The following is a 14,760-nucleotide window of genomic DNA, read 5'->3' on the forward strand; positions in this document are numbered from 1 at the left end:
GTTTCCTGTATAGTCTTTAGCCTCTAATCTTGTTCTTAATTTTAATTTAATGGCTTAAAATTTCTTATATTTTAATTTAATGACTTGGTTTTATCAGAGCTGTAAGCCAGTTTCCATTCCGTAACTCTGCCTGATGTTCACCCTTAGTCTCCAACTATATTCTAATCAAAACAGGGCTAGTCCACATAGCACCTTGTGTGAATTAGACAAAAGTGCCCCCACCTCAAGACACTTTAGTGCTATCTGTTGGGAAATCATCATAATATACTGATTTTGTTAGAATAGCATATTTCATTGCCATGAGGGTAATACCCTGCAGGCCCGTACGTGGCTGCACTGGCTCACAGGGTCTCTCATCTGAGTCCTCGTGCCAAGCTGGGCCCGGAGGATTGCTGGAGCTTTGGGGGTTTGTTTTTTTTCAAAAAACTAAAAAGCCCTAAAAAAGACTTTTAAGAATTAGCATCAGCGCATTATAATTTCCACATATAGAAGTTAGTTAAATGCACCACAAATGACTTTAACTCTGTTTCTTCATACAGGGGCCTGTGGCTTATGTATTAACTCAAGAAACTGATGAATATTTGCTTTGGAATCCATCAACTGGGCAATGTCATAAGCAGTTTGACCCATTTTGTCCCTTACAAAGTGTAGATTGTTTGTTTGATGATAGAAATGTGAGTGTATGGGGGAAATCTTATTTTGAGTTATCTCCTCAAGAGTCACTCTGGCTATACATTAGAATCACCTGGGAACTTTGGAGAAAATATAGATGTTCAATCAGAATCCCTGGGGTATGGAGCCTGGGCAATCCCCCAGGTGGGTCTGTAGTGCCTCCAAGGTTGAGAACCAGTGAGATAGTCTAGTGATCACAAAACCCTGGAATCTCTGTCTCTCGCCTCAGAACTGCCCTTGGCTTCTGCCACTTCATTGGGCAGTAAGACTGTAAAATTTTGCTTCATCCTTACCAACTATGGGCCTTGTGTTCCATGGACCTACAATGATTTTCTATTAATGTTTTAATAGGTCTGGTTTAATATTCAACAAAATAATATACCAATGGCTGTACATTTTGACTATTCAAAGGAAAGTTTCTGGAAACAGTTGCTTCCAAACAATTTTCAAGAGATAAAAGCACAAAGCATACAGGTAAATCATATTTTTCCAGGTGTCTGTATGAGAGTTACCATTGCTTCTAATCTTTACTAGTTGTGACAGCTCTTGCCATGGTTTGTAGTTGATTGCTTATTGAATTATTTGGCAACGTTAATCAAAAACTAGTTTTCTCTGCCATGCAGCCCATGTTCGGGCTACTTTGGCTCTTTTGCTCTATCTGAAGGAAAATAAATTGAGAACAAAGTGCCATCTCAAATGTGAATTTCAATGTTAAAATAGAATTAAAAAATTTTTAATCATAAAACATAGCATATAATGTTCAAGATGTATAGTAAGTTATTACTTTGACCTAGCCCTCCTGCTCCACATCCATGGTGATGATCAGGTATAAAAATTGACAGACAAAAGGCTTATCTGGGCTCCAAACCATGATAATTATCTCATGGAATAGAAACGGGAGAGAAACACTGACAGTGAGTGGGGCTGAAGCAGGGATAGCAGCAAGGTCTGAAAATGCTTCATGAAAGACAAGGAACCAGAGCACGCATCACTTTTTGAAGCCAGGGACTATGATGGGGCTCCCCTACACTCCTACTTTTGAAAGAAATTGGGAAGAAAACCTGTAGACTCACTGCGTGGGGTGCAGAAGGCAGGAGACTGAGAACTAACCCAATCACTAGATGGCTTGGCCAGTGGACCTACGATGTGCTCAGTATGGCTTTGGGAAAGCACTCCAAATACCGTCTCAGCAGCTGTTTCTGGATTGAGGGCCATGGTATGTCAGGGTGCAGGCAATGGCAACGTCTACAAACTAGGAGCTGTGAGCCCAGAGGGGGAGAGAGAGAGAGAGAAAAGATGAGAAAAAGAGAGAAATAAAATAGAAAAATAGGCAAAATACATCACAGAAGCAGAAACTCAAATGTTCAACCGCACTCATAATCAGAGAAATGCAATTTAAACTAAACTATTAGTTTTATGAAATTAATAGTTTAATGTGAAATAAAACTATTTCACGTGCATAAAACTGGAAACAAATTGTGTGATCATACATTTTGCCAAGGGTTGGCAAAGAGGCAGAGAAATGGTGGGAGCGTAAATTGCTATAAACACTTTGGAAAGCAATACGATGATATCCGGTAAAGGTGAAGATGCTCAGCCTTTGATCCACAAGTTCAAACTTCTATGTATATCCCCTAGAGGAACATTCACAGGGAGACAAGTACAAAATGTTCATTATAGAATTGCTCGAAAGAGCAAAAATTTGAAATGATTCATCAACAGGAAAATTGGTACATGAGTTGTGAAGTTCTCATAAAATGAAATCTTCCGTACAGCAGTAAAAGATGAACCAACTGAACCAATTTATAATAGTTCTCAATTTGCCTGTACGTGCATTACATCAGAATCTCTGAGAGTGGTAGCCACACATCAGTAGTTTTTAAAGGAGTATGTTGGGTGGCTCTCCTTGTGTTATTCCCTGTGCTTGTCTGTATATTCGAGGCCATTCCCACCATCAAAAAGAATGCATGGTGGCTGTGAGAGAAGAAACCAAAGAATACCCAAGTGTGTAAAGTGAAGCGTTTCTCTCCCCTTCAACATTGCTTTCCCACACTGGAAGAAATAACTACTGTCAGTGTTTGGGGGGCATCTTTCTAACATCCTCCATGCAGATGCAAGCATGTATATGTATTTCCCATTTGAAAAGTTATTTTAAAGAAGGGAAAATGTGCTTATCTCTCCTGAGCAGACATTCACAGCCTCTATAACCCATGCCTTGGTTTCCCCTCCTAAAGGTGTGACCAAAGCATTGCTGCCTCTGAGGGGTTGAAAGACCTATTTGGAAATGAAGGTTTCATTTATTTAATATATGATCATTCTCTTATTCATTCAAGTGATGTTTATTGATTTCAGCTATGAGCCAGTGCTATGTTAGGTGTAGATACTACAAAGAAAAAGACATGCCTTGGTGTTCTTGGAACTTGGGTTCTAGAGGAGGAAACAAAGGAAACAAGCAAGTGCAGTACAGAGTGATAAATGCTGTTACAAAAGAAATGAATGTACTTTGGGAGCATGGCCACCAGACGACCTGAGGGAGGAGGAGTTGCAGGGGCTTCTTGGGGAAAAGTGATGACAAGCTGAGTGAGGAAGGGGGAGCAGGAGCTGGCCTAGACGGAAATCAGGAAAGAGAATAGTCCCAGCAGAGAGTGGCAGCAACGAGCAGGAAGACCCATAGAGGCTTCCCCAGTGCATGGGAGGGGGTATGGATTTACAAAAGAAGGTATTTTTCATGGGTAAGACAGACCTGCTATCCCCATTCATTTATTCAGACAAGCATTTGACATGCTCATTGATTCTACCAAATAATCTTTGGCAGCTATACTGGTCTTTTTCACTGTGACCTTGGCAAAGTTACTTAACCTCTCTGTTCTGAGTCTCAGTTACCTCATCTTTAAAGTAGGGGCAATAGTATGCTTACTGCTCTAGGGTCTTTAAAGGTTTTAAAGTAAAGTAATACATGTAAATCCTGGCACATATGGAATGCTCAATAAACATCGTACATTGTTATTAATCTTCTAACACCGTTTGTCTTCTTCCTTCTTTGACTATTTTTTCTTTCAGCTGCCAGTATCCAGTTCTTTGGGGTTTGCATGTGTCTAAGGGAATACTGGGGTCTACATTTTACCCATGGGATGAAGTGTTTCTGCCATGAGAGCCTGGTTTGGGTTCCTCCTCATTTTAGGTAGTACACCAGAGTGACTGTGATGTAAAAATGGTCTCTATAGACTCTTTCCTAACTTTTGGTTGTCTGTATTTTAGCCTGAAGAAATAACTTACACTGATACTAATAAAAGCATGGTAGAAGATCTAAAGAACAGGTACTGTGTTTTCTCCTTAATCTCTTTAGTCACCTTTCCGTCCCCTGACCCAGCCATTCAAAATAGCTGCTACATTCAGCAACACAACATGAAAGGGAGATTGTAATAGTTTCATGAAACCACCTGTCTCTTCGTACATGCATTGAAAAGTGAGCCCTTAGCCATCTAGGGCTTTCCTTGAAAGGACAGTCTAAGTTAACTCTGGGAAACATTGTGGGTCACCGTTGGAAAGTTCTCAACACACGCCTGTTGAGCCTGTAGTAATAATAATGCAGTAGCTAACACTTTTTTTTTTTTTTTTGAGACAGAGTCTTGCTCTGTTGCCCAGGCTACAGTGAGTGCCGTGGCCTTAGCATAGCTCACAGCAACCTCAAACTCCTGGGCTCAAGCAATCCTCCTGTCTCAGCCTCTCAAGTAGCTGGGACTACAGACATGTGCCACTATGCTCGGCTAATTTTTTGTTTCTATTTTTAGTTGCTCAGCTAAATTTTTCTATTTTTAGTAGAGATGGGGTCTCGCTCTTGTTCAGGCTAGTCTTGAATTCTTGACCTCAAGCAATCCCCTGCCTCAGCCTCCCAGAGTGCTAGGATTACAAGCGTGAGTCACCATGCCGAGCCTAGCTAACACTTTTGAAAGGACCTGAAGGCAAATGGCCCATGACTTGGGGAATGGTAAAAGCATTCCAGTTGGGTGGCAGAAACAACAGTGCTGCCACTCCTGGGCGCTCCTCACTTCCCCAAACACATACACACAAATGCCTTAAGGAGTTGGTCAGTCAAGCCCAGAGGGTCACCGACTTGGCAGCAGGCCTCACTCCTACTCCAGATATGTCAGAGGCTCTAGATCTAACTGCCTACAGTGACTCATACTCACACAGCAGGCTGGCATGTAAGTCACACCAACCAATCAAAACAGCATAACAAAAATAGTTTTGCCACTTTCTTTTCTCACTAGCACACAACGCCTGCCCCAACACCCTGTCATTCCCATTCCTCATATCCAAGTTCTTAGCAAAAAAGAAAGAAATGCAGCATGTAAATGGTTCTCAACTTCTGGTTTTGATTAGAATCACTTCTAGAACTATTTAAAAATACAAGTGCCAGGATCCCAGACCAGGCCTGTTGAATCAATGTCTGGAGGCGAAGCGTTTTGATAAAGCCCTACAGGGGATTCTGATGCATGGCCACTATTGGGACCTTCTGCAAACTCCAACCACTTAGTTGCACTATAAAGTCAACCAAGAGGAGATTCCCAGCAGCTTCTTCTGTGACACACACTGCAGTTAGAGAATCAACCGCACGCAATCATCCTGCACAGAAAGGCTTTTCAGGAAGACCTCATCAACCAACCCACACTTTGTCCCCATTCTCTCTCCTCCCTGGCACATTCATCACTAGGCACTGTTCTAGGGGCTGAGTATACAGGTAAAAATCCCTGCCCTTATGGAGCTTACATCCTAGTAGGGAGAAGCTCATCGCCATACCTCTCATACTTCTCAGTCCAATGCCTCAATTCCTCCTAACTCTGCTTGCTAAATTAACTGATCAAATAATCCTATCTCTGTTAACATCATGCCAGACCAGATATCTGAATTTTCGTAAAGGTGGTTACTTAGAAATACTATGTTCTATGTCAAAGGAAGGTCTTGGAGTAGGAATGTCAACCCAGTAATCGGATGGTAAGTATTGTCAAATCATACCCAGTAGGCAGCTTCCTACACACAGGTAACTGGAAAAGAGATGTGACTTGGAGAGCTAATTTCTGGCTACTCCAGGAAGCTTCTTGCCTTCCCAAGCCAAGCAAGAGTTTGCTTCTCCCCAACTTGATTAATATCAATGGTGGCAGATAACCCCTAGTTATCGAGGTCTGGTTTCCTCCTAAGCCCCAAAAGTAACATTCTCATACCTGAATAAAAGCGACAAAACTATCATATTTACTAGATGAGTTGTAATTTGTAATAAAATTATCTTTGCAATCTTATCTTAGGATTGAAAGGACTCTAAAGTGTAAAATGATGGAATGGCGACCTCAACACCCAACACGTTGGAATCGACAATGTTCATCTATTTTGCGACAAATCCTTCCTAAGCTAGAAGTTGGCATAGGAAGCTTTGCTTCAGATGAAAAAGAGGGTGAATTTGAAAGACTACTACAACTTTATTGGGTTTGTATATAATTTAATGCATTAATGACATTGTTTTATGTATATTAATTGCTAAATAATAGCAATCTTAAATATCTCTGAAATGCCTTTTGTCTTGATCCTGGAAGATAGATGCTATGGCATTAAAATGGATTTACTTATAGACCAAGAATAATTGTTCGAATGTAGTGAACAGTCATTACCAGGACCATACTGCATGGCATTTTCTTGAAACCAGTCACATATTTTATGATGTATGAGCTATAGACTTTGGAAAGAGATGCCCAAAAGGAAACCACCCTGTAACTAAGAAAGTAAAAGATGATCTCCAGTAATAGATTGGATTCCTTGTCACTAGTTCTGGGCAAGAGGACTGCAGACAAGCTTCTTCTATATGCAAATCATAGTCATCCAGGACCAGTGGTTCCTGGACCTCCATGGGTACCAAAATTTATGGATACTCAAGTCCCTCATATATTAATAAAATGGCATAGTATTTGCATATAACCTATGTACATCCTCCTGTATACTTTAAATCATCTCTTGATTACTTATAATACCTAATACAATGTAAATGCTATGTAAATAACTGTTATACTATTTTTATTCATATTATTTTTTATTGTCATATTGTTATTTTTATTTTTTCAAATATTTTTGATCCTTGGTTGGTTGAATCAGTGGATGGGATGTAGAACCTTCCAATATGGAGGGCCAGCTGTACTCCCAAATTTATACATTAAGCCTGGACCTCTCTCCTGACCTCCTCTCATATATTTGCCAGCCCATTGACATCTTGGATGGCAAAAAGGCATCTCAAACTCCACAAGTCCATAAGCAAACATGGTGGGCATCTGATGTATTGTTAGGATTCTCCTTTCCTTTTCCTACCCTACCCTCAGCTCTGGGTATCTTTTCACCTCCTCTCCCCTATGAACTGGTCCAGTGGGTTTTTGAAAAACCGAGCCTCCCAAGAGTAAGACTCCTCGTTCCCCTTACCATCAATATAGAGTGGAAGATGTCTCCTAGTGGAAGCCTCTGAGAGGAGGAAGTAAGGAGTTTGGAGTTGAGTACCTAGGCCACCAGGAAGGGATCTGCCAGCACTATTCATTCATGAGTAGGGAAGAAGTTGTTTTTGTTTTGCTTTATTTTCAATAGAATTAGGGAGTAAACAGATAAGCAAGGCATAGTTAAATATAAGCCAAGGTTTAAAACTTGGTGTTCTGATATAAAATTATCTGACTATTTAATAATACAGTCAACAATAATAAACCTGGACTGAACCCTGCAGCCTGTGTTCAAACCTGGCTTAACCACTCACTAGTTTTGATTTAGAGCAAGTTACCTAACCTGTCTACACTTTCTACCCCATTGGATAACAGGGATAAAAATAGTTGTCTGTTTTGTCATTTTGTTGAGGATTGTGTGAGTTACTACTTACTCTAGCACCCAACACCTACTAAATGTTTAGTAGATGCTATTTATTATTTTTATTCTATGTGCCAGGAATTGTGCTAGGCAATGAAGTTATGGCATTAAACAAGGCAGATATGAGCTTGTGCATCCACAGAGATGACAGACTACTTATACTTAGAAAGGCAGACTAGGAAACAGATAATTGCAATATATTTTTTTAAGTAAGCCCAAGGAAGGACAGTGCACTACACAACCACATGGGAAGAACACGTGAACAGATTTAAGAATTAGGAAAATATTCCTGTATAAGGTTGAAAGAGGCTTATGAATGTCACTGTGTATTATTAAATAGATAATTTTGCAAAGGACCATGTTCCATGATCTGTTAATCTTGTTACATAAATAGTCACTTAGTAAATATAAACTGAATCAATGTTGAATAAAGTCTTCAAAAATTCTCACTTAAATCTCTCATACGTAGGACCAAGTAATTTCTTTTTTGGCAGTTTGCTGTCTAGAAAGGGTGCAAGTATGTAGAATGTTGAATGTGCAGGATAGGCTCTAGCATCAGACAGACCTGGTTGTGTTCCTCTCTACCTGTTAAGTGGGGATTATGATAGTACCTACCTCATAGGGTTGTTTGAGGATTAAATATGTATGTGAAACATTTAGTTATACCCAGAACATAATCAGCACCCACAAAAAACTATTATTATATTATGGCTATCATTTCTTTGAGTCTTCTGTGATCTTTTTGTGTACAATAATTCCTGATTACCTGATTGTAATGTGGGTTTATATGTTGTTCTGTCTTTGATCCAGGTTGTAGGATTTCCCATCCAGATGCCATACACTGATCTACAGTCAGTTATTGATGCCGTGTATCAAACTGGAATTCACTCTTCTGAATTTCCCCACACAGAATTTGCATTAGCTGTATACATCCATTCATACCCAAGTAACATATTATCTGTGTGGGTTTATTTGGCTTCCTTAACCCAATATAAGTGAAAAGGAAGAAGAGAAAAGGGAAAGATTTCGGTGTCCTTGTGGGGTCTGGAAGAAAGGGAAATAAGAAGGAAAAAAATTTAAAAAAGAAAAAGAAAAAATAATAAAAATATAAAAAAAGGAAAAGATTGTGCTATGAATCCCTAGACCAGGAGCAAACCAAACTTTTCTGGTACCTTGGGATTTTGCTGCTTATTCTAAAATCTAGCCAAGTGCTAAACCCAATTTTTGATTCACTTATCAAGTTGGGCAGTATGGAGATTTATTCCCCTGAGTCTTTGAGGATGAGTCTGGATGACCTCCTCACCAGAAACCTCTTCAAGGAGGACCCTTTGGGAAGTCTGGCTGTCTTGGGTCACTGTCTACAGTAAGTCTTATTCTGGGAAAGAAGCAATTCTGGCTTTTCCCCCTAAGGCCAGTGTTTCTCAAATTGTGGGCCTCACACCATCTCCATCAGAATCATCTGGAGAGCCTTGTTGAAAATGTAGATTCCCATATCCTACCCAAGACCTATTAAAGCAGAACCTCTGGGAGTAGAGCTCCAGAACCTGCGTTATTTTCAACAAGCACCCCCAGATAATTCTGATGCACTTTTAAGAGGAAGAACCCAGACTTAAGAAATGTTGTCATTACAAAAGTAAGGCTGGTACTGATATAATTTCAGGTAGATGTTACTCAAATGGAAACCTAAGGTCATTGCCTCTCATAGATAAAAGGTTATTTCACTGAGAAAGAAAAAAAGGAAAATCTACCATGTTGGGCTGATATGTCAGTTCTGGAGCCGTTTCAAAAGTTTGCACCTGATGAAAGTTTGCTACACATGAAAAAGGTATTTGGAAGGGACTCTGAGGAAGCTCTAATCTTATCTAATCTCTCCCGATTCTGTGAGGGAGGAAATGGTCTTGACAAATCTCAGGGCTCCTTTTCTCCTTAGTGAACAGCCCCTCACTCTGCCTCTGGCACTTTTTGCTGTTTTGTTTTTTTTTCCTAGTGATGGTCCATCTAGATCCTAGGAGCTCCTCAAGAAAAAGTGGACAGGGATCTAAGTAGGAAGCACTATACTTTCTTCTCATTGATTATTTTGTCCTCATTGAGAAAAATATTTATACAATTTACTTAAATGTAACATAACAACTTATTATTTAAAAGAAATAATCAAGGGATACAGATTTCCAAAGGTTGACCAGAGCAGTTTTGTATGAGGTAAAGATAAGAGAAAGATAATTCATCTCTCCCATGACAGAAGCATTGGGGTTTCTTGGTTCACTCTCACATGCAGAGACCAGAGACCCTAAATTCATCTGCAGGAGACCCCCAATCTGTATCCCTTACCCAAATGTGCCTGCATGCACCTGTGCCAGAGCAGGCCTCATTTATTTGCAGTGATGTTAGACAAAGCTTGAGATTACTAGAGAAAGCAAAGTGGGTGAAGGAATGTTTTTTCTTCCCAGGTTAAAACCTAATTGTGCATGTCTTGTGGCATGCACTAGAAAACTAATGAGAATTTTTATTTTTATTTGAATATTTGTGTTTAAATGTTGCATGAAATGTTGTTATTAAACAAGTCAAAATGATGCTGATGGAAAGATGAAGTTGCCAAAGAAATACTGAATTCATGTAGTTCACTTCTGTGGAGCTTTGAATGTTTACATAGCTATTTTATTAGTTGTTTGTGGTTTTAGAATTGATAGGCCACTCAAGAGTAAGGTAGCAAGTGTTCACAGGCAAGCCCAGAGGACCTTTCCATATTGTATGAATTTTTTTTTTTACAACTAAATTTTTCCCTGAAAATTGTAAAATTATATGTAATGAATCATTTTTCATTTAAACATTAAAAATACATGATTTTAAGTGGAATGTATAAGTTTAAAGTTTTTTTAAATCATTCCACAAATAATTAGGGAGCATCCATTATGTGCCAGACACTTGAGTACGTGCTGGAGTACAGCAGCAAAAAGACCCTACCTACAGGTGTGAAGCTTACATTCTTACAGGACAAAGACACCATACCATATAAACAGCAAGTGAGTGGGAAAATTTCAGGACGTGATTTGAGTACTATAAAGGAAACAAATAGGATGGGATGATAAAGAAGGTATTTGGTGGGGATGAAGGTTGTAAGCAGAGTAGTCAGGGAAGGCTTCTCTAAGGAGATAACATTTAAGCTGAGATTTAAACAATGATTTATCAATTACAAGTGCATTCAGTTGCCCGTAGTAGAAACCTAACCACACTAGCATAACCAAATAGGGATTACTTTTTCACAGCACTGCAGGTCAAGAGGAGCCAGTCCAAGTCTGGTATAGTGGCTCCATGATGTTGTAGGTATACTAGCTTCATCCAACTTCTTGGCTATCTTTGAGGTGTCTTCTATCTTCTACCTCAGTGGCTTTCAAATTTCAGCAAGTATAAGAATCACCTGAAGGGCTTGTTGAAACATATGCTCGCCCCACCCCTAGAGTTTCTGATTCTGTGGGTCTAGGGTGGGGCCTGATAATTTGTACTTATAAATTCCCAGGTGATGGCCGGGCATGGTGGCTCATGCCTGTAATCCTAGCACTCTGGGAGGCCGAGGCGGGAGGATTGTTTGAGCTCAGGAGTTCGAGACCAGCCTGAGCAAGAGCGAGACCCCCCCCCCCCCCGTCTCTACTAAAAATAGAAAGAAATGATCTGGACAGCTAAAAATATATATAGAAAAATTAGCTGGGCATGGTGGCGCATGCCTGTAGTCCCAGCTACTCGGGAGGCTGAGGCAGAAGGATTGCTTGAGCCCAGGAGTTTGAGGTTGCTGTGAGCTAGGCTGACGCCATGGCACTCTAGCCCGGGCAACACAGTGAGATTCTGTCTCAAAAAAAAAATAAATAAATAAAAAAATAAATTCCCAGGTGATGTTGAGACTGCTGATCTAGGGAGCACACTTTCAGAAACTTGGCTGTCGTTTCACAAGCATTTTCATGACCAGAAAATACAGAAAAGGAGTGGGATGGTAGAGTATGCCAGCTGGTTTTGCTGTTTTAAAAATGCTTCCCGGGAGACCATTCCCAGTGTCGTCTATTTATATCCCACTGGCCAGAACTGTATCACTCCTATGGTATAAGAGAGGCTGGGAGATCAAGTGTTTTACATGGATATATTGCTCCCCCAACTAAAATCAGCATTCTGTTGGTGAGGAGAAAGAGGAATGTGGCTGTTGGGTGGGCAAATCACAGTCTACCAGAGGTGAAAGGAAGCCAGTAGTGCAAAGACCTGTGATAAAAGCATTCAAGAGGAAACTTTGATTGCAAAGATCTTCAGTCCAAGAAGAGACTTTCCTGGGGAGGGGAGAGTAGCAGCACCGGAGAGTTACATCAGGACCCGACCATATGGGTCATAGTAAAGAGTTTAGATTTCATTGACAGTGCAGTAGGAAATCGTTGAAAGGTTTTAAGCTCTTTAACATCCAGTAGAATACAATGTAGCCATTGAAAGTAATCCTGGAAATTCTATTATGGAATGTTCACCAGAATATTCTGTATGATAAAAGCTAAGTACACAAGACAGTGTGTAATGTGCTACCATTTGTGTGCAAAATGGGTCAAGGGGGTTATATAGATGCATGATCATAAATACCTGTATATCCCTGGAAGGGTATAAAAGAGTAATAGTGTTGGTTCTGGAAGAACTGGGATTAGAGGAGGGAGGAAGACCTGCTAGTCACTGTATATAGCCTTTTACTATTTGAAGGTCTTACTTTTTGTATGCATTCATTTAAAAAATTTCAATAAACAATTTAAAACCAGCACCTTTCCATTGCCTAAAGTTTAGTGAGTTACAAAAACTCTCCAGAGAATCTGGTTCCCCCCTCATCTCTTGCCAAACCCAGCTGTGCCTTATGCTGCAGTCACACTGGACTCTGCAGTTTCCATTCTCTGCTCTTTATGTAGATATTCTGCCTTTTTTACTTCCATCCTTTCATACCTTTGCTGATGATCACTGCTTCCTACACTTGGAATGTCCTTCCTATCTCCTCTTTGCTGCAGACATACATTGGCCCCTATTTTCACGCCAAACATATATTCTCCTTAGAGATTTGCTGTTCCCTCTGCCTGGAAGGCTCAGCCACCAGATTATGTGTATTCTCACTCCTTTCCCTCATTCCTTTGCACGCCTCACTTTATCATAAAACAAAGTCGACTGGGGTTGGCTTGGCCTGGTGCCGTGGCTCACACCTATAATCATAGCATTCTGGGAGGCTGAGGCGGGAGGATTGTTTGAGCTCAGGAGTTCGAGACTAGCCTGAGCAAGAGTTAGACCCTGTCTCTACCAAAAAGAAAGGTGGGGGGGGGGGTGTGGAACCCAGCCAGGCTTTGTGGCCTGCGCCTATAGTCCCAATTACACAGGAGGCTGAGGCAGAAGGATCACTTAGAGCCCAGGAGTTGGAGGTTGCAGTGAGCTACAGTGACACCACTGCACTCTACCCAGGGTGACAGAGTGAGACTATGTCTCAACAACAAACAAGGCAACTGAGCAATGCCTCCTCACAACCCTCCACCCCTTCATTAAAAAAAAAAAAAAAAAAAAGTCTACCCATGGTCACTTTCTAGCCTCTGTTTCTGTTTGTTTTTCTTCACAGTACTTGTCACCATGTGACATGTTTTTTTGTTGTTCATTATGTTTCTCTCTTCCATTCAAATTCTAAGAGAAGACTTTTATTTAAGAATTAAGTAAATACCTTAATTGTGTCCACCTTGCTCTATAGGAATTTAAAAAAAATAATAATAAACCTGAATTTCACATTTTAGGGATTTATAATCTAAGACACACTAGGGAAAAATACATATGTGTGTAGATTAATGTCTATATAATGAACGTTAATCTATAAAAGGAAATGAACATTGAAGTCTTCTCATCACATGAGGCAAATCCAGAAAATAATAAAAGAATGATTTCTAAATAAATATCTCCCAGTGAACAATACCTTCAAAGTAGAAACCATGAGACAACCTACTTATTATACCAATGATTATAGTCTGTGACCTATTTTTCTGAAAGGGTTCTTAAATAGGCCCTGGATATTTAAGTCATTTGGAAACCAAATTATTGACATAAAGTTGCTCATTAGTCATGAATTGGAACCTGAGGAAGTTGATACTACTTAAATGCCATTAAAAATGGCATGGAGCTTTTAGCCTAATGTTGTCTATCTCCTTTCTAGAGAAACCCCTGCAACTGAAATAGGTGAGGGCAGCCTTTCTGGGCTCTGCCAACCTCTGCTTCTGAGTTTCCCTTTTCTTGCCACTGGTTTCTATAGCCCTGCTCTCCTGGGCATAGGCATAGTCTATAGGTGGACTAAGGCTCATATACATGCCTGCTCCTGTTCTTTAAGTGTATGAAGATGCCATTGTGATAAACCTAGATGCACGTAACACACATTCATCACTTTGTAGTAGTTCTTTATCATCAGGCATCTTTTTGGAAAAGGATTCACAGTAAAAGTGGAGGGGTTTTATGTTTTAATATTTATTTTTTTAATGTTAAAGGAGGGTGATAGTTTCAGAGAAGTGGGGATCACTGTCTTTTGGTGACTATCCACTTTAGTGATGGTCCACCAAACAGGTTAAAATAAATTGATTAGGTTTCTGCTAATCACATTTCAGCTCCCACATCACTTTAATTGACGTTGGAGTGTTTTCAGTTTTGTAGATTCCTGACTTACGACCACAGATGGTTAATTACATCCACTATGGATTTGACAAGCAAGGTTACTAAAGGTAATCTTAATTCCCTTCATTCAAAGCTCTTGGGAATCTCGAAAGCAAAGGAAATAAGAAGGGGGAAGAGATTAATTAGGTTTCTGGGAGGGTGGGTTTTGAGGTGGAAGTTAAAAGAGATCGGAATTTCACAGAAAAAGTGCTTTAGGGGCAGTTGAAACAGCTAAAGCAGATTTGGAAAGACTGATGATCCCACAGAGCAGCCCCTAAGATATATGGGGCTGTTGCAATGTGAGATAGGGCAGATTGAATCCATGCTGCGAAGGGTTTTAAATGCCAGACTGAGGCGTCGGAACTTTCCTCCGGGCACCAGGGAGCCATCGAAGGTTCTCAGCAGGTGAGTGGCCTGGCTGGATCAGTCATTGCAGTGATCAACGTTATAATTTCTCCGGTGCACTTCCGACCTCAGCCACCCTCAGTCCGGCTTCGCGCTAGTTGGTGTCAGGTCTCTTGG

General features: G+C 40.3%; 1 protein-coding gene across 1 annotated transcript in view; it reads left to right on the forward strand.

Moving 5' to 3' along the window:
- The window catches only part of CC2D2B (coiled-coil and C2 domain containing 2B), a 76,531-nt gene extending 67,972 nt beyond the window's left edge, over positions 1-8,559 (forward strand). Inside the window, exons 30-34 of the mRNA XM_069460711.1 lie at positions 540-674; positions 1,024-1,146; positions 3,931-3,989; positions 5,976-6,153; positions 8,371-8,559. Of these exons, the coding sequence (XP_069316812.1) occupies positions 540-674; positions 1,024-1,146; positions 3,931-3,989; positions 5,976-6,153; positions 8,371-8,559 (684 nt within the window). The remainder of the gene's footprint in view (positions 1-539; positions 675-1,023; positions 1,147-3,930; positions 3,990-5,975; positions 6,154-8,370) is intronic.
- Positions 8,560-14,760: the final 6,201 nt, after the last annotated feature.

This window comes from Eulemur rufifrons, chromosome 28 (genome assembly GCF_041146395.1).
Source record: "Eulemur rufifrons isolate Redbay chromosome 28, OSU_ERuf_1, whole genome shotgun sequence".
NCBI lineage: Eukaryota > Metazoa > Chordata > Mammalia > Primates > Lemuridae > Eulemur > Eulemur rufifrons.